The 24,133-nt window shown below is 52.5% G+C and overlaps 1 protein-coding gene across 1 annotated transcript in view; it reads left to right on the top strand.

Annotated features, from left to right (window-relative positions):
* The window catches only part of LOC140410712 (ectonucleotide pyrophosphatase/phosphodiesterase family member 3-like), a 249,137-nt gene that overhangs the window by 117,707 nt on the left and 107,297 nt on the right, over window positions 1-24,133 (top strand). Inside the window, exons 10-11 of the mRNA XM_072499153.1 lie at window positions 14,364-14,429; window positions 16,172-16,244. Of these exons, the coding sequence (XP_072355254.1) occupies window positions 14,364-14,429; window positions 16,172-16,244 (139 nt within the window). The remainder of the gene's footprint in view (window positions 1-14,363; window positions 14,430-16,171; window positions 16,245-24,133) is intronic.

Raw genomic sequence — 24,133 nt, 5'->3', positions numbered from 1 at the left:
AGTGTCTAGCTAGGTGTAGTGTATGTACATTAACCCTTTGTGTACGTACAGTGATGTATATCACCACACTGCCTACGTAGGAAGTCCCGCACTTGCAGGTACCTGAATTCATTTTCCCTCGCCAATCCAAATTTCTCCTCCAGCTCCCTCAAGCTAGGAACGCTCCCCTCTATGAACATGTACCCCATCCTCTCAATCCCTGCTCTCTGCCATCTCCGAAACCTCCGTCCATCCTTCCCGGGGCAAACCGGTGATTATTACAAATTGGAGACCAGACCGATGCTCTCTCCGTTCCCACATGCTTCCTCCATTGCCCCCAGACTTTCAGGGCCGCCACCACCATGGGGCTGGTGGAGTACCGTGCCGGTGGGAACGGCAGAGGCACCATTATCAACACCCCCAAGCTGGTGCCCTTACATGAGGCCACCTCCATACGTTCCCATGCCAATCCTCCCCCCACCACCCACTTCCTAACTATATGGCTATATTCACCGCCCAATAATCGTGACTGAAGTTTGGCAGCGCCAGCCCGCCCTCTACCCGGCTCCGCTCAAGCATCCCCTTTTTTACTCGCAGGGTCTTGTCCGCCCATACAAAGCCAGTGATAACTTTGTTTACCTGTTTAAAAAAGGACCGCGGAATAAAGATGGGGAGACACTGGAACACGAACAGGAATCTCAAAAGGACCGTCATCTTCACTGTCTGCAGCCTCCCAGCTAATGACAACGGGAGCGCGTCCCACCTCCGAAAATCATCCTTGATTTGTTCTACTAGTCGGGCTAGATTAAGTTTGTGCAACCGTTCCCATTCCCACGCCACTTGAATGCCTAGATATCTAAAGCTTCCCCATACCACTCTAAATGGCAGCTCCCCCATTCGCCTCTCCTGTCCCCTTGCCTGGATCGCAAAAATCTTGCTTTTCCCCATAAGACCATAAGACATAGGAGCGGAAGTAAGGCCATTCGGCCCATCGAGTCCACTCCACCATTCAATCATGGCTGATTTCAACTCCATTTACCCGCTCTCTCTCCATAGCCCTTAATTCCTCGAGAAATCAAGAATTTATCAACTTCTGTCTTAAAGACGCTCAACTTCACGGCCTCCACCGCCCTCTGTGGCAATGAATTCCACAGACCCACCACTCTCTGGCTGAAGAAATTTCTCCTCATCTCTGTTCTAAAGTGACTCCCTTTTATTCTAAGGCTGTGTTAGGTCTACCATTCCTGGGATCATCCGTGTGAATCTCCGCTGGACCCGCTCCAGTGCCAGTATGTCCTTCCTGAGGTGTGGGGCCCAAAATTGCTCACGATATTCTAAATGGGGCCTAACTAATGCTTTATAAAGCTTCAGAAGTACATCCCTGCTTTTATATTCCAAGCCTCTTGAGATAAATGACAACATTGCATTTGCTTTCTTAATTACGGACTCAACCTGCAAGTTTACCTTTAGAGAATCCTGGACTAGGACTCCCAAGTCCCTTTGCACTTCAGCATTATGGATTTTATCACCGTTTAGAAAATAGTCCATGCCTCTATTCTTTTTTCCAAAGTGCAAGACCTCGCACTTGGCCACGTTGAATTTCATCAGCCATTTCTTGGGCCACTCTCCTAAACTGTCTAAATCTTTCTGAAGCCTCCTCACCTCCTCCATACTACCTGCCCCTCCACCTATCTTTGTATCATCAGCAAACTTAGCCAGAATTCCCCCAGTCCCGTCACCTCGATCGTTAATATATAAAGAGAACAGCTGTGGCCCCAACACTGAACCCTGCCGTACACCACTCGTCACCGGTTGCCATTCCGAAAAAGAACCTTTTATCCCAACTCTCTGCCTTCTGCCTGACAGCCAATTGTCAATCCATGGGCCCTTATTTTACTCAGCAGTCTCCCGTGAGGCACCTTATCAAAGGCCTTTTGGAAGTCAAGATAGATAACATCCATTAGATCTCCTTGGTCTAACCTATTTGTTATCTCTTCAAAGAACTCTAACAGGTTTGTCAGGCACAACCTCCCCTTACTAAATCCATGCTGACTTGTCCTAATCTGACCCTGCACTTCCAAGAATTTAGAAATCTCATCCTTAACAATGGATTCTAGAATCTTGCCAACAACCGAGGTTAGGCTAATTGGCCTATAATTTTCCATATTTTTCCTTGTTCCCCTCTTGAACAGGGGGGTTACAAAAGCGATTTTCCAATTCTCTGGGACTTTCCCTGACTCCAGTGACTTTTGAAAGATCATAACTAACGCCTCCACTATTTCTTCAGCTATCTCCTTTAGAACTCTAGGATGTAGCCCATCTGGGCCCAGAGATTTATCAATTTTTAGACCTCTTAGTTTCTCTAACACTTTCTCCTTTGTGATGGCTACCATATTCAACTCTGCCCCCTGACCCTCCCATATTTAGTTTGTACCCCGAAAACCGGCCAAATTCCCCCAGAATTCTCATGATTTTTTCCATCCCCTCTACTGGATCCGATACATTCAGGAGCAGGTCGTCTGCGTAAAGCGAGACTCAGTGTTCCACTCCCCCCCGGACCAGCCCCTTCCAGCGCCTAGGGGCTCTTAGTGCAATTGCCAACGGCTCTATAGCTAACGCGAACAACAGTGGTGAGAGGGGGCATCTCTGTCTCGTCCCTCGATGTAGCCTAAAATAGTCCGATGTTATCCTGTTCATCCGTACGCTCGCCACAGGAGCCTGATACCAGTCAATAAAGCCCTGCCCAAATCCGAATCATCCCAGTACCTCCCACAGATATTCCCATTCTACTCAATCAAAAGCCTTCTCTGCGTCCATTGCAACCACTACCTCCACCTCCCTACCTTCTGGGGGTATCATGATCGCATTTAGCAGACTTCTTACATTGGCCACCAACTGCCTTTCCTTAACGAACCCCGACTGGTCCTCCCCAATCACGTCCGTAACACAGTCTTCAATCCTAGAGGACAAAATATTGGCCAGCAGTTTGGCGTCCACATTGTTATGGGCGAGGTGTTTTCAGAACCCCCAAATGTATCATGGAGTGCAACCAACCTCTCCCTTTACTGGATTGTTGCTTTTGAAGCACGCGGCTTGTTCTCCAGGTGTGATATTACAATTGTGGACATGTGGTTTTTACCACAAACCAAATGTTTATTCCATGAACTCAACTTAACCTCTTAAATAAACATTGGATCCCTTACTTCAAAGATAACCTTGAAAATAATACACCACTAAATAATCCCTCAAAATGTTCCTTCAAACATCCAAAAGGCTTCAAACCTTCAAAACAGTAACACACCAGGTCACAGAATACAGATATTTCCTGTTAAATGGCAGAGATATATCAGCTTGGTTGACTTCAGCTCCAGCACTTTGCTTTCTTCCCGCAGCTCTCTGGAAACACACAGACACACCCAAGCTGCTTTTTGAAACTGGCTTTCTCCCTTCAAGCAACTCACAGCAAACCAGAACTTCTCAAGCTGCTGTCTCAAACTGGCTTTCTCCTTTTAAGCAGCTCACAGCAAAACAGCCAGGCACATTTAAACTGCTCTCAGCAAAACCAACCAGGCACTTTTCCAAACTGAAACTTCAAAATCGCTGAACTGAGCTCAGCTCCACCCACTCTCTGACATCACTGTTTTCTTAAAGGTACATTGCTTAAACATCCATTTCTTAAAGATACTCTCACATGCCAACATTCAATAGGGATATTGGCCTGTAGGATCCACACAGCTCTGGATCCTTGCCCCGCTTCAGGATAAGCGAGATTGTGGCCTGTGACATCGTCGGGGGAAACACCCCTCTCTCCCTAGCTTCATTGAATGTCCTCAACAGCGGCCCCAATATCCGAGAAAACTTTTTATCGAACACCACTGGGTACCCATCCAGCCCCGGGGCTTTACCCGACTGCATGGCCTTCAGCCCCTCCGTTATCTCTTCAATCCCGATCGGGGCCCCCAGCCCTTCTACCAGCTCCCCGTCCACCTTCCGGAAATTCAGCCCCCCTAGGAAGTGTCTCATCCCCTCCGGCCCAGGTGGGGGTTCCGACCCGTACAGCCTACTATAAAACTCCTTAAACACCTTATTCAGCCCTGCTGAGTCTCCCACCAGGTTCCCGTCTCCATCCTTTACTTTCCCTAACTCCCTGGCTGCTTCTCTCTTTCTAAGCTGCTGTGCAAGCATTCTGCTGGCCTTCTCTCCATGCTCATAAATCGCCCCCTCGCCTTTCTCAGCTGCTCTCCCGCCCTTCCTGTGGTTTACAAGCCAAACTCCACCTGTAGCCTCCGCCGTTCCCTTAAAAGTCCTGCCTCTGGGTCTCTGCATACCTCCTATCGACCTGGGGTATCTCCTTTACCAGTCGGTCCATCTCTGCCCTGTCTACCTTCGCCCTGTGAGCCCGTATCGAAAGATCAGCTCCCCTCTAATCGCCACCTTCAATGCCTCCCAGACCACTGCTGCCAAAATTTCCCCCTAGTCATTGACCTCCAGGTAGTTCTGAATACATTTCCTCAGGGCAGCACGGTGGCGCAGTGGTAGCACTGCGGTCTCACGGCGCCGAGGTCCCAGGTTCGATCCCAGCTCTGGGTCACTGTCTGTGTGGAGTTTGCACATTCTCTCTGTGTTTGCGTGTGTTTCGCCCCCACAACCCAAAGATGTGCAGGGTAGGTGGATTGAACATGCTAAATTGCCCCTTAATTGGAAAAAATTAATTGGGTACTCTAAATTTAAAATGAATAAATAAATAAATGAATACATTTCCTCAGCCGCCCGCACACCCCATCGTCAGCCAAAAGTCCCACATCTAACCTCCATTGCGGGCACTGGTTACGGTCTTTACTAACCTGCAGGTCAACCCAATGCGGGGCATGGTCTGAGATTGTGATCGCCGAGTACCCCGTGTCCACCACCCCCGTCAGTAGAGCCCTGCTCAGAATAAAGAAATCAATCCAGGAATACACTTTATGCACGTGTGAGTAGAAGGAGAACTCCTTCACTCCTGGCTGCCCAAATCTCCATGGGTCCACCCCTCCCATCTGCTCCGTGAACCTTTTTAGTTCCTTAGCCATTGCTGGCACCCTGCCCATTTTTGAGCTTGACCGGTCTAGCCCAGGGTCAATAACTGTGTTGAAGTTCCCTCCCATGACCAGCTTATACGAATCCAGGTCCGGTATCTTCCCCAACATCCTCTGTACCACCTGCACCCCCCCCCCCCCCCCAATTTCCCACTGACCATAATGTACCGACCTCCCACATCCGAAACTATTCTTCCCACCTCAAACACCACTCGCTTGTTGACCAGGATCGCTACCCCTCTAGTCTTCGGGTCCAGTCCCGAGTGAAAAACCTGTCTGACCCAACCTTTCCTTAATCTAATCTGGTCAGCTTCTCTAAGGTGCATCTCCTGCAGCATTACCACGTCCGCCTTCAGTCCTCTCAAGTGCACAAAAATACGTGCCCTCTTGGCCGGCTCATTGAGCCCTCTTACATTCCAGGTGATCAGTCTAGTTGGGGGGCTCATCACCCCCCCCCCCCCCTTCGCCAATCAGCCATCCCTCTTTTGGGCCAGTCGCCAGCCCCACGCTTCCACCGGCCCGCCCCCAGGCAGCCTCCGCCCCCGACCTCCTCTCTGTCCCTCAGCAAAAGTCTCTCCCTTATCCGCATCCACATTTAATAGTGAAATTGGACGGTACGACCCACACTGCTCCCAGTCTTTGTCCTTCTTTAACACCAGTGATATGGATGCCTGTGACAACTTGGGGAGAAGTCCCCCTTGCCAGCCCAACCAGCAGAAGCTCAGCTCCGACCCAAACGTCTTATAAAACTCGGCTGGAAACCCATCTGGACCGAATGCCTTCACTGCCTGCATCGAACCCACATAGTGCATCACCTCCCACATCCCAACTGGGGCCCCCAATCCCTGCACCTTCTCCTCCTCCACTCTTGGGAACTCCAGCCCGTCCAAGAACCGCCTCATATCCTCCATACAGCCTCTGATAGGCCTCAAAGATCCCGATCACCCCCTCTGGCTCCAACACCAGTTTTCTCTCATCCCTCACCCTTCCAATTTCTCTCGCCGCCACCTGCTTCTTCAACTGGTGCATGAACATCCTGCTTGCTTTTTCTGCACTCATAAACCACCCCTCTGGCCCTCCGCAGTTGCCCTTCCACCTTTCCTGCAGATACTAGCCCAAACTCCATATGGAGCTTCTGTTTCTCCTTTAGCAATGCACCCTCCGGTGGCAATCGATCCCTCCAGCGCACCCTCAGGATGTCGTCAACTAACAGCCTCACCTCCCATTCTCCTCTCTCCCCCATGAATCGGAATGGAAATACATTCCTCCCTTACTACAGCCTTCAATGCCTCCCACAGCGTGGAGGCCGTGATCTCCCCAGTATTATTCAGTTCCACATAATTTCTAATGGCACCCTCACCCTCTCACATACCCCCTTGTCTGCCAGCAATCCCACATGCAGTCTCCACTGCGGGAGCTGAGCCTCCCCCTGCATCACCGGCAGAGCCATCCAGTGCGGCGCGTGGTCAGAAGCCATGATCGCTGAATACTCCGAACCATCCACCCCTCCAACAGTATCTTATTCAGAACAAAATCATCTATCCAGGAGTACACCCGGTGGTGCACACGGGAAAAGTTTGAAAACTCCTTTGCCCTCGGCCTCCTAAACTGCCACGGGACAGCACCTCTCATACATTCCATGAACCCCATTAACTCCCTCGCCGAAACCTTCAGGGACCGAGGGCACGGCCGGTCCAACCGAGGTTCCAGAACCATATTGAAAACTCACCCCATAATCAGCCGATGTGTGTCCAAGACCTGAATCTTCCCGAAAACCCACCTCACAAAATCCACGTCATCCCAGATTGTGGCATAAACATTCAGGCTTCCTTTCCAAATTCCCGCTAACAATCACATACCTGCCCCCAGGGTTGGATACAATTCTGCCGACCTCAAAGGCCACCCTCTTGTTGACCAGCACTGCTGTCCCCCTCGCCTTCATATCCAACCCCAAGTGAAACACCTGTCCCACCCACCCCTTCCTCAGCCTCGTCTGATTCCCCAGCTTCAGGTGCATCTCCTGAAGAAACACAATGTCCTCCTTCAAAATCTTTAAGTGTGCGAATATATGTGACTGTTAAACAGCCTGTTCAGCCCCTGCACATTCTTCCTTTGCCGGTCAGCCAGATCCTTTCTTTACCCAGCTCTCCCCGGTCTATGCCCTGCACCCCTCCAGGCCCTCTCCAACCCCTCCTTGACCAACTGTGGCAAACGAGCATTTCCCAAGTCAGCATTCCTCCCTGCCCCTCCCCACCCCTCCCCCATACCTAAATAAAAAAGCAACCCATCCCCCTCTCCCCTGCTCCCTCCTCCTATCGACCCCCTACTTCACTCCCATTAACTAGCTAACTAGCATGGTAGAACCTGCCCAGGGCCTCCATCTACCCCATTCCCCTAATCTGCTCTTCATCCTCCACACCCCAGACTCGAACATAAAAGAAAGCACACTCACCCTCTCCGATCCCAATCTCATTAAATTCTCCAGTCCTACCATTCTGTGAGCCCACATTCTCCATATCGAACATCTCCACAATTCAATGTCCCCACATTCCTCTCACTCCATGGTCTCTCATAAACCCCCTCACCTCCTGTAGTGTATCAAAATAAAACTCCTGATTCTGATGCGTGACCGACAGATGAGCAGGATACAGGACCCTAAACCTCACCCGCTGCTTGTACGTGGCAACCTTGATCCAGTTGTAGCCAGCCCGCCGCTTGACCAACTCCACACCCAGGCCCTGGTGTATTCTCAGCTCGCTCCCTCCCAGGTGCACTTCTTCGTCTGCCTCGCCCATCTCATGATTTTCTCGTTGTTGAGAAAATGATGCAGCCTCACCACCATTGCCCTCAGTGGCTCCCCAGCCTTCAGCCTCCTCTTCAGCACCCTGTGTGGATGGTCACAGACCCCCCCCCCCCTCCATCACTTCTCCAGCATACTCTCCAGTGAGGCCAGCCGGTCCCCATGCTCCCCCATCGACTCCTTCACCTTCTGGAATGCCGGGGCCTACGCCCCCAGCTTCTACTCCACTCTCTCGATATATGCCTGTTATACCATCAATTCACTGTGAGACCGTGAGAACGAGTGAACATTAGGCTTTAATATCCATGAACTCGCCTGCCAGAGTCGGCTGTACAAATGAGTGCCACCCACAGGTAGCTGGACTATATATGGCCCCGGTGAGGGCGGAGCCAGAGGCAGAGCCCACCGGGGATCCAGTATAGTACCTGGAAGTAGCCCGTATCATCATTTCCAGGTCATGGGTCACATCATTATACAGACAGTACAGACAGCTCATGCATTAGGTGAAATATGTGGTATTATCAGGTATTACAGTACACAAGAGGCTGAAGACCATTGGTTAAACCTAGGAGTTTACCATTGGCTGTTGGTACGTAGCTCCGCCTTGACGGGCGGGGTATAAGAACCAGCGCCGTCCCAGCAGCCCTCACTTTCTGTACCAAAGCTGCTGGGGAACAGTTCTAGTTGATTAAAGCCTTCAGTTATGTTACAACCTCGTCTTTGAGTTTAATTGATTGTGCATCAATTTAATCGACTAGTCTTAAGCTGAAAGAATGGATCTCCGAATCAAGCCGGAGTGTCTACAACTCAGCCTCCACGCGGAGAACTCGGCGGCGATATTTAAGCACTGGCTGGCGTGTTTTAAAGGCTACCTCGAGACGGCCGAAGGCACCCCCTCAGGAGAACAGAAACTGCATCTTCTGCACTCGAGAGTAAGCCCTGGAATCTTCACCCACATCGAGGAGGCGGAGGACTACGATGCTGCGATCGAACTGTTAAAAGGACATTATATCTGCCCTGTAAACCAGATCTACGCACGTCACCTGCTCGCACCTAGACGGCAAAGCCCCGGGGAATCGCTGGAGGACTTCTACCGTGCGCTACTAGTGCTGGGCAGAAACTGTGGCTGTCCGCACGTTTCGGGCAGCGAGCACACGGAACGTCTAATCCGGGATGCCTTCGTAGCAGGTATGAGCTCCTCAGAGATCTGCCAAAGACTCTTAGAAAAGGACACCCTGGGACTGAGAGAGGCACGGGCCCTGGCAGGGTCAATGGATGTTGCCTCCAGAAACGTGCAGTCCTATGCGCCCGACCGCGTGGCGGCCCCCTGGGCTGCGTGGCATCCCGCAGCGGCAGCCCCACTGACCTACCCCGTGTCCCCGCAGGCCTGCACTGTAAGACGGCCTGCTAACTCTGTCGAGCCCCGCTGTTTCTTCTGCGGGCAGGCGAAGCATCCCCGCACGCGCTGCCCGACCCGCACCTCCACCTGCAAAGGGTGCGGCAAGAAGGTCCATTTTGTGGGGGGCTGCCAAGCACGAGCTGTGGCTGCGGTCTCCAGCAACTCCGGACCGCCGCGGCAAGCTTCCCCTCGGGCTACTGGCGGCCAGCACTCACCGCCACTCCCCTATCTAAGGGCCACGTCCGACCCACGGGCACGGCCATCTTGCCCCTCGAACACCACACTGGACGGATGGGCGCCGCCATTTTGTCCATCCCCGCCGCCATTTTGTCCATCCCCGACCACCATGTGCGATCCATGGGAGACGCCATCTTGGATGGGGCACCAGGTCCCCAGCACGGCCGACTACAAGCTGCCCGATCACAACCCGCAACTGCTCCATCTGGCCTCGGTGACGCTGGACCAACATCGGCCTCGGACACTCGCGACTGCAACGACAACAGTATTCATCAACGGCCACGAGACGTCTTGCCTGATCGACTCTGGGAGCACGGAGAGCTTTATACACCCCGACACGGTAAGGCGCTGTTCACTTGTTACCCACCCTGTAAACCAAAGAATCTCCCTGGCCTCCGGGTCACGCTCAGTGGAGATAAAGGGGTTCTGCCTAGCAGACCTCACTGTCCAAGGCAGGAAATTCAACAATTTCCGCCTATATGTCCTGCCGCACCTCTGCGCGGCTACACTCCTGGGGTTGGACTTCCAATGTAACTTGCAAATCCTGACCTTTAAATTCGGCGGCCCTATACCCCCACTTACTGTCTGCGGCCTCGCGACCCTTAAGGCCGACCCGCCTTCCCTGATTGCGAACCTCACCCTGGATTGCAAACCCGTCGCCACCAGGAGCAGACGGTACAGTGCCCAGGACCGGACCTTCATCAGGTCAGAGGTCCAAAGGCTACTGAGGGAAGGGGTCATCGAAGCGAGCGACAGTCCCTGGAGAGCTCAAGTAGTGGTGGTAAAGACCGGGGAGAAACATAGGATGGTCATTGATGACAGTCAGACCATCAACAGGTTTACGCAGCTGGACGCGTACCCTCTCCCCCGCATATCTGACCTGGTGAACAGGATCGCGCAATACAAGGTCTTCTCCACGGTGGATCTCAAGTCCGCTTACCATCAGCTACCCCTCCGCATTAGTGACCGCAAGTACACTGCCTTCGAAGCAGATGGGCAGCTCTACCAATTTTTAAGCGTTCCCTTTGGTGTCACTAATGGGGTTTCGGTCTTCCAACGCGAGATGGACCGAATGGTTGACCGATACGGCTTACGCGCAACGTTCCCGTAACTGGATAACGTCACCATCTGCAGCCATGACCAGCAGGACCACAACACCAACCTCCGGAAATTTCTCCAGACCGCGAAAATCCTTAACTTAACGTATAATAAGGATAAATGCGTATTTAGCACTGACCGCCTAGCCATCCTCGGCTACTTAGTGCGAAATGGAGTTATAGGCCCCGACCCTGAACGCAGGCGCCCCCTTATGGAGTTCCCCCTACCTCACTGCCCCAAGGCCCTGAAGCGCTGCCTCGGGTTCTTCAGCTATTATGCACAGTGGGTCCCCAACTACGCAGACAAAGCCCGTCCCCTAATCCAGTCCACAACCTTCCCCCTGTCGACGGAGGCCCGCCAGGCCTTCTGCCACATCAAAGCAGACATAGCAAAGGCCACGATGCGCACCATCGACGAGTCCCTCCCCTTCCAGGTCGAGAGCGATGCGTCCAACGTAGCTCTGGCCGCCACCCTCAACCAAGCGGGCAGACCCGTGGCCTTCGTCTCCCGTACCCTCCAATCTTCAGAAATTCGCTATTCCTCGGTCGAAAAAGAGGCCCAAGCCATAGTAGAAGCTGTGCGACATTGGCGGCATTACCTGTCTGGCAGGAGATTCACTCTCCTCGCTGACCAACGGTAGGTGGCATCCCTGTTTGATAATGCACAGCGGGGCAAGATAAAGAACGACAAGATCTTACGGTGGAGGATAGAACTCTCCACCTACAACTACGAGATCTTGTACCGTCCTGGAAAGCTAAGCGAGCCTTCCGATGCCCTGTCCCGCGGCACGTGTGCCACCGCACAAATGGACCGCCTCCGAGCCCTCCACGAGGACCTCTGCCACCCGGGGGTCACTCGTTTTTTCCACTTCATTAAGACCTGCAACCTGCCCTACTCCATCGAGGAGGTCAGGACAGTCACCAGGGTCTGCCAAATCTGCACGGAGCGCAAACCGCACTTCTACCGGCCAGAGAGGGCACACCTGATAAAGACTTCCCGTCCCTTTGAACGCCTCAGCATGGACTTCAAAGGCCCCCTCCCCTCCACCGACCGCAACACGTATTTCTTGAACATGATTGACGAGTACTCCCGGCTCCCATTCGCCATCCCCTGCCCCGACATGTCCTCAAACACCGTCATCAAGGCTCTCCAGGGTATCTTTACACTGTTCGGGTTCCCCGTGTACATACACAGTGATAGGGGGTCCTCCTTTATGAGCGACGAACTCCGTCAATTCCTGCTCAGCAAGGGCATCGCCTCAAGCAGGACGACGAGTTACAACCCCCGAGGAAATGGGCAGGTAGAGAGGGAGAACGGGACAGTCTGGAAGACCGTTCTACTGGCCCTTCGGTCCAGGAATCTCCCCGTCTCCCGCTGGCAGGAAGTCCTCCCGGAGGCCCTCCACGCCATCCGGTCGCTGCTCTGTACAACTACCAATCAGACACCTCATGAACGTCTCCTTGTCTTCCCCAGGAAGTCCTCCTCCGGGACCTTGCTCCCAACCTGGCTAGCGACACCCGGACCCATCCTGCTTCGGAAGCACGTGCGGGCGCACAAGTCGGACCCGTTGGTCGAGAGGGTCCACCTGCTACACGCTAACCCCCAGTACGCCTACGTGGCGTTCCCTGACGGCCGGCAGGATACAATCTCCCCCTGGGACCTGGCGCCTGCCGGAACCCAACATGAACCATTACCCCCCCCCCCCCCCCGCTCCCCCCAGCACCTCACTGGAGGGTCAGTTCTCCCACCACTCCTACCTAGGCCATCCCACCCATCGACGCCCCCTACAGGCGCCCCCCTCTCGGCCCAACCGTTGGCCCCACCAGTGCCGTCTAAGGGTGACGAAGCTGCCATGGGGACCGACGCCACGCTCCTGGAGTCGCAGACGGCCGGAACCCCACCAGAATCACCACCATAGCCCAGACGATCGAGGAGGACGACCTGGCCACCCGACTGACTGATTGTTTCACTGTAACTATAACCGTAAACGTACACTGAATGTATATATCTTCCATGCTTGTAAAATATTCTCAACAACTCTGTAAAGAGGTATCATGGTACCTCCATATCTGATCATACCATGTAGATGCAATTGTAACCACTGGCCACCACCCCCGCTGGGGTGAATGTGGTATTATCAGGTATTACAGTTCACAAGAGGCTGAAGACCATTGGTTAAACCTAGGAGTTTACCATTGGCTGTTGGTACGTAGCTCCGCCTTGACGGGCGGTGTATAAGAACCGGTGCCGTCCCAGCAGCCCTCACTTTCTGTACCGAAGCTGCTGGGGAACAGTTCTAGTTGATTAAAGCCTTCAGTTATGTTACAACCTCGTCTTTGAGTTTAATTGATCGTGCATCAAAATACATTCACCACAATGCCCTAAGCAGCTCTACCACCTCAACCAGGTTCCATGAGGCCTCCTTCCTCTGCTGTTGGAACTTGTTGTTCAAAAGGTTCACGAGCTGCTCAGTAGACCCTGGGTGGGCAACAATGCCCCAGCGCCTTCCGCCATCCTTTTCTGTGCCGCACTTCGACTCTTCTTGCAGTCATGCTGATGCCGCTTGTTTGTTACACTCCTCATCTGGCAAGCCATAAACCGGCCCCACAAGAGGAGTATTGCAATCCTTCAGTGCTTATGCATCATTCGCCAGCCAAACATTCCTCAAATTGGGTGAGGAAGGACCAGAAAATTCCACCTTGAGCAGGAGCCACCAAATGTGCGACCCTTCACTCCAAGGCCACTACCGGAAGCCCCTACTTTCACATACTCACGATATGTACATAGAAATAATAACAATATTAATCTTATTATTGTCACAAGTCGGCTTACATTAACACCGCAATGAAGTTACTGTGAAAATCTCCCAGTCGCTACACTACTTCGCCTGTTTGAATTGATATATATATATAGAGCACGTTTGAAAAGTGATTTTTTTTAGATAGTTGGAAGATTTCTAGTTGTTCTGGTAAACAAACTCCAGTAAATTCAATTCACTAATAAACCTCAAAATGACATTGCAGTCAAAATTGTGCTCTGATATGTCAGAAACGGACATATTTGTGTGAAATTATTTTGTCTGTTACTTTAACAAAGTTACTCTAAGTAACCTGAATCCCTGCAGTGCATTCGGCCCATCGAGTCTGCACTGACCCTCCAAAAAAGCAACCTACCTAGGACTCCTGTCCTATCCCTGTAACCCCACGTAACCTGCACATCATTGTGACGCGAGGGGGCAATTTATCATGGCCAATCTCCCTAACCTGCACATCATTGGACTGTGGGAGGAAACCCGATCACCCAGAGGAAACCCACACAGACACAGGGAGAATGTGCAAACTCTACACAGACAGTGACCCTAGGTGGGAATTGAACCCGGGTCTCTGGCGCTGTGAGGCAGCAGTGCTAACCACTGTGCCACTGTGCATTGATTAGAATTGTGGGCCATGGAATTTCATTTAAAAATGAACTAATATCAGACTTTTGATCAAAATAAACATAATGACTGTAAATGAGTTGATAAAATGACAGGACATGTGAAGAGTGAAATAGGTTCATGATGCAATAATGTGTTTTGAATTGAATTACATTGCCATATCAGGGCTGCAAATTTAAAGAAGTTTGTCGCATTTTTCATACAGCCTTTATGAAAGCTTGAAAGGAGTTAGCTGACAATAGTGCTCAATGCATCAAAACATTGACAATATAACCAAATATTCATCTTTAGTCTCTTTGCTGCCTCTCACTTTTTCTTGCAACTGTTTATGTATTTCAGGTCGATCACATTTGAAGAAAGAGTATTCACTATCCTGCAGTGGCTAAGCTTGCCTGATTCAGAGAGGTAATCATGTTTGGTTATCGTTAGTCTTATAATTACTCATTAGCAATCAGTCTGTATGCATATTTTTAAAAAATGTGTCTGTCCATCTCATGCCTGCCAATTATGAACCGTTTCATTGAACAGACATGTGTACTTCACACTCTTTGAACCATTTTCTGTGCTCTATTGCTTGGCATCTACATCCATATTCTCCAGTCAATAAGGTTCATTGCTTGTCCTCCAAAAGTATTCCTCTGCTTCAGTGCCTTGCTGTTGACCTTTGTATCCCACCTCATGGTTTTTGCAGTGTTTCCTAACCCTTGTCTTTTCGACCGTGACAACTTTCCCCCCCAGCCGTGCTACATTCCAACTCCCCTCTTATCTTCCAACCTCAGACACTAGCTTTCCCAATCTTTCTTGGTCTAAGGTTCCAGGCTTTGCATACCTTTCCAGGATCCAACTCCATAAGACCATAAGACATAGGAGCAGAATTAGGCCACTCGGCCCTTCGGGTCTGCTCTGCCATTCAATCATGGCTGATATTTTTCTCATCCCATAAGGAAAGGCTGAGGGACTTGAGGCTGTTTTCGTTAGAGAGAAGAAGGTTAAGAGGTGACTTAATTGAGGCAAACAAGATGATCAGAGGATTGGATAGGGTGGACAGTGATGTCTAGCATGAGGGGACATAGCTTTAAATTGAGAGGAGATAGATATAGGACAGATGTCAGAGGTAGGTTCTTTACTCAGAGAGTAGTAAGGGTGTGGAATGCTCTGTCTGCAACAGTAGTGGACTCGCCAACACTAAGGGCATTCAAATGGTCATTGCATAGACATATGGACGATAAGGGAATAGTGTAGATGGGCTTTAGAGTGGTTTCACAGGTCGGCGCAACATCGAGGGCCGAAGGGCCTGTACTGCGCTGTAATGTTCTATGTTCTATAACCCCTGATCACCTTATTAATCACGAACCTATCTATCTCTGTCTTAAAGACACTCAGTGATTTGGCCTCCACAGCCTTCTGCGGCAAAAAGTTCCAAAGATTCACTACCCTCTGGCTGAAGAAATTCCTCCTCATCTCTGTTTTAAAGGATCATCCCTTTAGTCTGAGATGGTGTCCTCTGGTTCTAGTTTTTCCTACAAGTGGAACCATGCTCTCCACATCCACTCTGTCCAGGCCTCGCAGTATCCTGTAAGTTTCAATAAGATCCCCCCTCATCCTTCTAAACTCCAATGAGTATAGACCCAGAGTCCTCAGATCCTAACCCGCTATTTACATCTGCATCATCAAGGAACCAGTTCATTTCTGCCCCACATTTTGCTTAGCATCATGGAGGAGATGAAAGGAAAAGTAGAATAGGACTGACAAACAGGAAGAAAGAAATAGATAAAGAGTGAATGGGAGAAACATAGAGACAAAGTGAGGAAATATATGAGAGGCATACAGAAAGGACTGTGGAAAGAAATAAATGTGTGAGAGAAATCTAGGAAAAATGGGAGACATGTAGAAGAAAGGGGCAGATGACAATGAGAGGAAAGTGTTGTACAGAGAACAAGAGAGTCCCACACAAACAGAGATAGAGGACAGAAAGAATTAGAGAGGAGACAATCCACAGAATAGTCGTGGGAAGAAAGAAACACAATTTTTGTTCCTGTGGTCAATACCAGTAGAGATCAACCAGTTTTACCAAAACGACCATTTAAATTCAAGTTTTCTGAATATCATTCCGTTGCTGTACTAAATGTTTGATTTTGTCAAATCAGGCCAAACTTTTACACCTTGTATTTTGAAGAACCGGATAGTGCTGGACACTCATTTGGACCTGTTAGTGGTGGAGTAAGTGAAGGGTTTATATCTTTAATAAAGTCTTTGAAATAGTAATGACCAGCCATTTATAATTTATAATTGTACACAACATTATTCTTTTAAAGTATTCCATTTTCCAAAATTATTATCCTTCATTAAAATTTACCCATAATGTTATTTAATTATGTTTTTGATATTTGATATTTTAAAATCATGGTCTGGATTCTCCATTTGGAGACTATGGGCTGGATTCCCGATTTTGAGGCTCTGTCCCCATGCAGGCGCGGGACGGTGGCATTTTACAACAAAACAAAACGGTGTAAAACGGTCACTGATCCTCCGTTTGGCTGGGGGCTAGCAGCAAAGCAGCATAGAACACCCCGCTCCAGCTGCTGATATGGCCCGGAGAATTGCACGGAGGATCCTTGGCCGCCCATGCAGCGGCCGTGCAACATGGCGCCAGCTGCTCGCAGACGCATCCTGCGAAATAGTGACCCCCCCCCCCCCCAACAACAATGTCCCAGCCCCTGACAAAGTCCCCCCTGCCCGCGGATCGGCCCTCCCCCGACTGTGGTGGCGCTGGACTGAGGGCACAGCCTCCATGCCAAGGTCCCGACAGATGATACCACACGCGACTGATGCCGTTGGGAACTTGGCCGGTCGTGGACTGAGCATCGGGGTGTGGTGAGGCCGTCAAAATGGTGCGCGGTGTAGTCGCAGGGTACGCCGCTTTGGAGGGGGCGCTGCATCGCCAAAGCGGCGCCGCCACCGATTTGGGCGTTGCCGAACAGATAATTCTGCCCTATGTTCTCCCGCTGCAGATCAACTGCCTCTGATTTGCGCTCGTGCTAGAGTATCGCCCAGAGACGATTCACTATCCCTTGCAATGCATGGAGGGGATTGCAAGGAATTCCATGCTTTCTGCAGAGGAAAAAAAAGAATTGAGGGAACTTAACTGCTTTGGATATGGTCAAGTACTGTCAATCATAACTAGGGGCACGATTCTCCCAAAATGGAACAAAGTCCCCGAGTGAGCGCCTTTAGCCATGTGTTTCCTGGAGTTCGAAGTGCCGAGAAACACATGACTGACATTGAATAAGGGGTCTGAACAGGGAATGTGCAGCCAACGCCATACATCGTCCCGTTCCGCACAGTAGGGAGCATGGCTCGCTGGAATTCCCCGTTGCAGCGAGAGATCGGGACGCCATTTAAATGACGACGCGATCTCCAAGTCCCCCGAAAACATCCCGACCTCCCCTCCAGCACGAACGCATCCCCCCTAACACCCATGCCAGGCAGCCCTGGCCCAATCACGCTCGCACAAGAAAATGCCAGCTTGTCACCTTGGCAGTGCCAGGGCACCACCCTGCTGAAAGGTACTATGCCATAGTTGGGGGCCTCCGATCCTCTGGGAGATCCCCACGAGAGCCATTTCATCTGGCCCCTGTTTGTGGGGACCTGTGCTGAACAGCGTTCGCCCGAGGTCTCTGAGGAGAGCCCCAAAGCCTCAGGTACCACGGGAATCTACACATTAGAGTGAGGCTTACAGCCTTGCTCCAATATGGAGATTTGCCAAGAGGTGATCCCGCCCATTGCAGGTGGGATTTACATTGCAACGTCTCGCGAGATTGCATTGGATCTCACGAGACACGATGGGGCGGGTAGATCCCGGGAGAGGGGTCTCCTGGCTTTCAACGCCATGCTGTGCCACAGCGGGCTGCTTTTTGGGTGCAGCGTGGCTGTTGGATCTCGCCCTAGATGTTTCTAAACATTGTGGTTAATTTCCCAGCAATGTACTCTTTTTGTAAATTTAGAGTACCCAATTCTTTTCTTTTCTTTTTCTAATTAAGGGGCAATTCGGCGTGGCCAATCCACCTAACCTGCACATCTTTGGGTTGTGGGATGAAACCCACACAGACATGGGGTGAATGTGCATACTCCACACAGCCAGTGACCCAGGGCCGGGATTGAACCCTGGGCCTCAGTGCTAACCACCACAGCAGGATAATTAAGATCCATTCAAGCGTGAAGGAAATGAAATGAAACAATCCAGACAGCTGGCTGGGTGGAAACTGTCAATCATAGCCTAGTCATAAAGTCATAGAATCCCTACAGAGCAAAAGAGGGCCATTCAGCTCATAGAGTCTGCACTGACCATCTAAAAGAGCACTCTACCTTGGCCCGCACCTCTGCCCTATCTCTGTAACCTGACCTAACTTAAGTGTCACTAAGGAGCAATTTAGCATTAGCCAATCAACCTATCCTGCACATCTTTGAACAAAGATCTCCAGTACAAGCAATTTCTCATTGATGTGAATGAAAGCCTTGCAGATCAAAGATTTGAGGGGATATAAACCCTAGAGATGTGGGGCAGGATTCTTCGACCCTCCGCGGCGGAATCGCGCCCGGCGTGGGGGCAGAGAAGAGCCGTTCATGCTGGAAATCCGCGCGACGCGCTTCCGTGATTCTCCGCAGACCTGCCAGTCACGCGCGGTTGCCGCAGCGCCGGTTGGGGGCCGCTGAAATAGGCTCCAGTGGCGATTCTCCGCTGGCGACCGGCCAAACTCCTGCCGAGTTTCGCGGCATAGTTCCAACCTGGTACCACCCGACGGGAGCTCAGACCCGCGGCCATGGTGGACGTCCTGGTGGGGGGGGGCGGGAGGATCTGACTCCGATGAGGGGCCTCCATGGAGTCCAGGCCCACGGTCGGGGGCTTCCAATCGGCAGGTGCCCGCGATCTGGTCGGGGCCTACCTCCTTCCACGCGGGCCCGCTGTAGGTGTCCAACATGTTGCTCCGCGGCGCCGACATGTTGCAACCAAGCACGTGCACGGACCCTCGCTGGCCATGCAAGGCCGCCTTCCGGCACCGGAGCAGAGCACAGCACTCTGATGCCGTGCTAGCCCCCTGAAGACCTTTGAAGTACTGGGCCATGAGGCCCGGGGTCTTTGCTTTCCAGGAATTTACACATGCTGCTCTCTCTGCAATCAGGAAACGCGATTGGGCGGAGAATCGGTTTTGACGCCAAAATCGCGGTGGCCGCCGGTTTCACGCCAAAGCATGGCGTCAATGTGTTTCTCTCCACACATACAATAAATACCCTTGACATATCATTAGCGGGCCCGACCCTATATTCTCTGGCGCCCCTGCGATTCTCCACCTCCACCGTGGAAAATCCCCGACGACGAGGTTCCAATGGGGGGTGATAGGGGGGGGAAGGGCTGTGGGGCCGGCGTGACCCCATGGTACTGGAGCGGTGCCTAGGCACGGACAGGCAGCCATCTAGCTGTGTACCCCACTGACCACCGACCTTGGCCCCTGGTTCTGTAGAGTGACACCGGTTGTTTGGGTGCCACCACCCCACAGCCTAACCCCCACCCTCCACACTGATGCACAATCAATGACTACTAAAGCGAGGTTGTAGTCCAACTGAAGGCTTTAATAAGCTAGATGTTTCCCCCAGCAGCTCAGGTACAGAAAGTCTGCTGGGGCGGCACGGGCTCTTATACCCCGCCTAGCAGGGCGGAGCTACCATACAGCTTGACCAATGGGAAGCATACAATATCTACCAATGGTGTTCCAGCATTACTAGGTACCGTAATACCTCTACACAGACTACCACACACTCAAAATCCACTCTCTGCTATACCCCCCCCCCCTCCGCTATCTGTCCGGTACCCACTGGCGGGCCATCACACAGCCCACCCAAGGGCAGCTCCTACAGTAACCCCTCAGGGGGGTGCTGGACACGGGCTGCGGAATGTACTGCTGTCAGTCAAGGACAGCTCCAGCGAATGGTACCCCTGGCAGCAGGGACAGGCGCCAGGGCCAGGCACTGACAGGGCCAGGGATGTGGAGTGGGCGGGAACATTCAGGCGTCACAGTCCACAGTGCCAACGTGTAGCCCATAGGACCCTGCAGACAATGGAGATTGGAATTCAACCTGCAATAGTGGCCTTCCTCCTAATCACCGGAGCCCTAGGGGATGCCCTGTAGCTGTATGAGCTGGTGCTGCTCGAGGAGGAGGAAGCTGCAGCAATGGAGTGTACATCTGCGGAGCCTGCCCCAAAGGAGCAGGAGGCAGTCGCTGAGGATGTAGAGCCGGCTTCCCAACAGACCAAGGAGCAGGAGGTGGTTCAAAGGAGGCGCTTCATGGGGCCTCGCGTGTGCCGGCAGCGCTTGCCATTCGATGACCTGATGGACCGGGCATGCCATTATAAACTCCGGCTGAGCAGGGAGACTGTGCATACCTGCCAGATTATGGTGCACCTGGCACCATGGGTGTATGGGGGAGGACACCCGCTCCCGGTGGCTGTCAAGGTGACGATTGCCCTGAACGTTTAGGCCATGGGGTCCTTCCAGGCACCGAGTGTGGACGTCCAGGATCTCTCCGAGCTCAGTGCACAGGTGCATCCACGCTATCCTGGAGGCCCTAGATGCCCAGGTGGCTCAATACATCCATTTCAATGTGGACTGAGCCTACTGGGATGCCCGGGCAGCAGGGTTCGTCGCCATCGCCATGGGATGGATGCCGCCATACGAGGCCCTGCAGTTAAACAGACCACTCTACACCAACCAGAAGGGGTTCCACTTGTTGAACCTGCAGCTGGTGTGTGACCATCAGATGTGTATTATGCACGTCTGCGCTTGATACCCAGGCAGTGTACACGACACCTTCATCCTGGCACACTCAACGATTCTTAGTCTCTTTGAGGCGCACCCCCAGCTGGGGGATTAGCTCCTGGACGACATGGGCTATCTGCTGCGGTCATGACACCTATCCAAAGGCTACAGACCGATGCAGAGCCCGTTACAAGGAAGCCCATTCAGCGACCAGGGCCATGAGCGGTGTTTCGGTCTCCTGAAGATGCAGTTTAGGTGCCTGGATCAATCTGGAGGGGCCTTCCATTAGGACGCTTTGAAATGCACCCGCATGGTGGAGGCCTGCTGTGTCCTCCACAACATCGAGCAGCAGAGGGGCGAAGTGCTGGAGGAGGAGAATGAACACCAGGCCCACTCCGACGAGGAGGATGTAGGGGGGGGGGGGGGGGGGGGTGGGGGGGGGGGGAGAGGTGGGTAGGACATGTGGTCCGGGCAGGCACGGGAGACCACACGACGTGTGTGCCAGGGCCAACGCGCACGGGATGCTCTGACTGCCTTCAGGTTCACCAACTAGAGGGCGAGGCTGGCCAGGGGCACAGACACCCCATCCCTCCCCCGCCTACTATCCACCCCCCGCCTGCCACCCCCTCCAAGATAGCAACATGCCGCACTACAGGGTGTGGGCCCTGGGTTGGCACGAACAGCAAGTCTGGTCCATGGGATGGAGGATGATGACAACACGCTCTGTTATGAACTCTGGTACTCCACATCATTTGACAATGTCTGACCCCTGCCTATGGTAGCACTTCCCACCGTCCTGCATGCGAGCTGGCCATTTCATCACACATTCCCATCAGTTCCTGGGGTGGCGGAGGTGTGGAGGGCGGGGGGAGGGGGTTGGGGGGGGGAGGGGGGGGGGACACCGGAGCGATGAGCGCTGGCTGAACTGCGGTCCCTGAGCCAAGCCCATTCCCAACCCCAAAGTCCGCCCATGCCCCCACCCCACCCCTCTCACCTGCCTGACCAGCCCAGACCTAATCTTCTGGCCTTATTGGCCCTAATGCCAAGTCTAGGTGGATCCCCAGATGGTACATCAGGACTGGAGGGGGCCTGCTGTGATTCCCGCCTTGCAATCTGGGTACCCATTAGCGGGTATCTTCTGGGGCGACCAGGCCTGTATGGGCCCGGCTGCTGCATGGGTGTTCCAGGTGGCGTGATGCCACCCTATTCTGCCTGCTGACCACCAGATGTGCCATGGACAGGAGGTTGGGGGGGGGGGGTAGGGTTCCGGCACCTCCCCTGCGGGAGTCACCGGCACGGGCCCCATCACCTCCTCCTACCTTGGGGTGCCCAGTGGCCCGGTTACTCCATGGGATGGGGGTGCAAGTGCAGCTATCCTTTGAGGCTCAGCCTGATTGTTTCCTCTGGGGCTGCAAGTCCTGGAGGCCCACTCTCGTCTAGGCCAGAGTCTGCATGCACTCTTTGATGTGCTGGAGGAGGAGAACCATCTCCATCTGGGACTGCACCACATCAGCCAGTGACTGCACCACCTCCCACTGGGACTGGACCACAATCCTCTATATCTGTGCCACGTGGGCCAGCGCCTGGGCAATGCCGTTGTCGCTCTCAGCAATGGCGCGCTGTGACTGGGCCATGCTGAGGAGTGCCGCTGCAATGTCGAGGTGGCTCTGGCACGTGGCTGCCTGTGAAAGGGCTGCCCTGTTCTGAGTCTCAGCCACCGCCTGCACAGAATGCCCCAGGTCTTGGACATGCTGATGCAAAGCAGGAACCCTCGCCTCAAATGCCTCCAACGCGGATGCCACCCATGTGTTGTTAGCCAGGATGGCATGCATGGCTGGGCCAATACTTTGTTGGTGTCGTTGCTGCTGCTCTGCACCCGGGGTTCTGGCTGTGGCTGTGGGCGGGAGACACCAGAAGGGCCAGTCCCATCACTAGCAGCTCCTTCAATACCGAAAACACGCATGATTAGACCACAAGCGCTGACTGCCTCTGCCACCAGGCATAGCGAAGGACAGTGGCAGGCAGCCTCCTTCCTAGGCCGGGGTACAGGGTTACCCTCCTCTCCCCTACAGCATCCAGGAGGGTCACAAGCTCAGCGTCGGTGAAACGGGGTGCTGCTTTCCTCGCTGTCATCGTGTTGGCTGGGTTGGTGTGAGTGCGGAGTAAAGTGTGTATGGGCGACTGCAGCTTGTCAGCCTCCTGAGTGTCAATTGTGAATCCGGTGAATCCGGCACCGTTTCTCATTGAATTGATTGTGTTCCACGTGGGGCTGGTGCTAGCTCCTTAACGGTCATTGAATCGGTCCAAGTGCGGCACCAGTTTTGCTGTTGTGGAACTCCACAAATCCTGTCCCGGCGTCAACACCTAGTCTGAGGAAGAGAGAATCCAGACGATCTTATTTTGATGACCTTGGAATTCAGATATATTTATCAAATATCAATTTTAACTTTTTCCTTTTATAGTTTAGTTTCTTTATAATTTGTAACTCTGTACTTTATATAAATCTTAGCCTGTGTCTGCCCATCTTGCAGTGATATTGCTTTACTGACTTCTTTTTAAAAAAATATTTTTTATTCTCCTTTTTCACATTTTCTCCCAAATTTACACCCACCAACAATAAACAATAATCAGTAACAAATATGTAATTCCCCATATCAACAACAACAATCCCATCCTCCCACCAACCCCCAAACATTAGCCCGCATGTTAACATAAACAAATGACAAAAAGGAATCAGGGATCACCCATAGTCACCATTAACACACACAGCCCCCCTCCCCCCAACCCTCCCACCCACCCCCCCCCAACTAATGTTCGATGTTATCCAGTTCTTGAAAGTGCAGAATGAATAATGCCCATGAATTGTAGAACCCCTCCATCCTTCCCCTCAGTTCAAATGTAATCTTCTCAAGAGTCAAGAATTCCAACAGGTCCCCCCGCCACGCCAGGGCACAGGGTGGAGAGGCTGCCCTCCAACTTATCAGGATACGCCTTCGGGTGATCAACGAGGCAAAGGCGACAACATCTGCCTCCGCACCCGTTTCCAACCCTGGCTGGTCCGACACCCCGAATATGGCCTCCCGGGGGCCCGGGTCCAGTTTGACGTACACCACTTTAGAAATTACCCTAAAAACCTCCTTCCAGTAATCCTCCAGCTTCGGACAGGACCAAAACATATGAACGTGATTAGCGCCCCCCCCCCCCCCCCCGCAACCTTCACACACATCTTCTACTCCTGCAAAGAATTTGTATACCCTCTCAGCTGTATCAGCCCCAACCTCGCGCACAAGGTGGAGG

The sequence above is a fragment of the Scyliorhinus torazame genome, chromosome 4, assembly GCF_047496885.1.
Source record: "Scyliorhinus torazame isolate Kashiwa2021f chromosome 4, sScyTor2.1, whole genome shotgun sequence".
Classification (NCBI taxonomy): domain Eukaryota; kingdom Metazoa; phylum Chordata; class Chondrichthyes; order Carcharhiniformes; family Scyliorhinidae; genus Scyliorhinus; species Scyliorhinus torazame.
The sequence above is the reverse complement of the archived record's forward strand: the minus strand, read 5'-3'. Positions and strand labels throughout refer to the sequence as shown.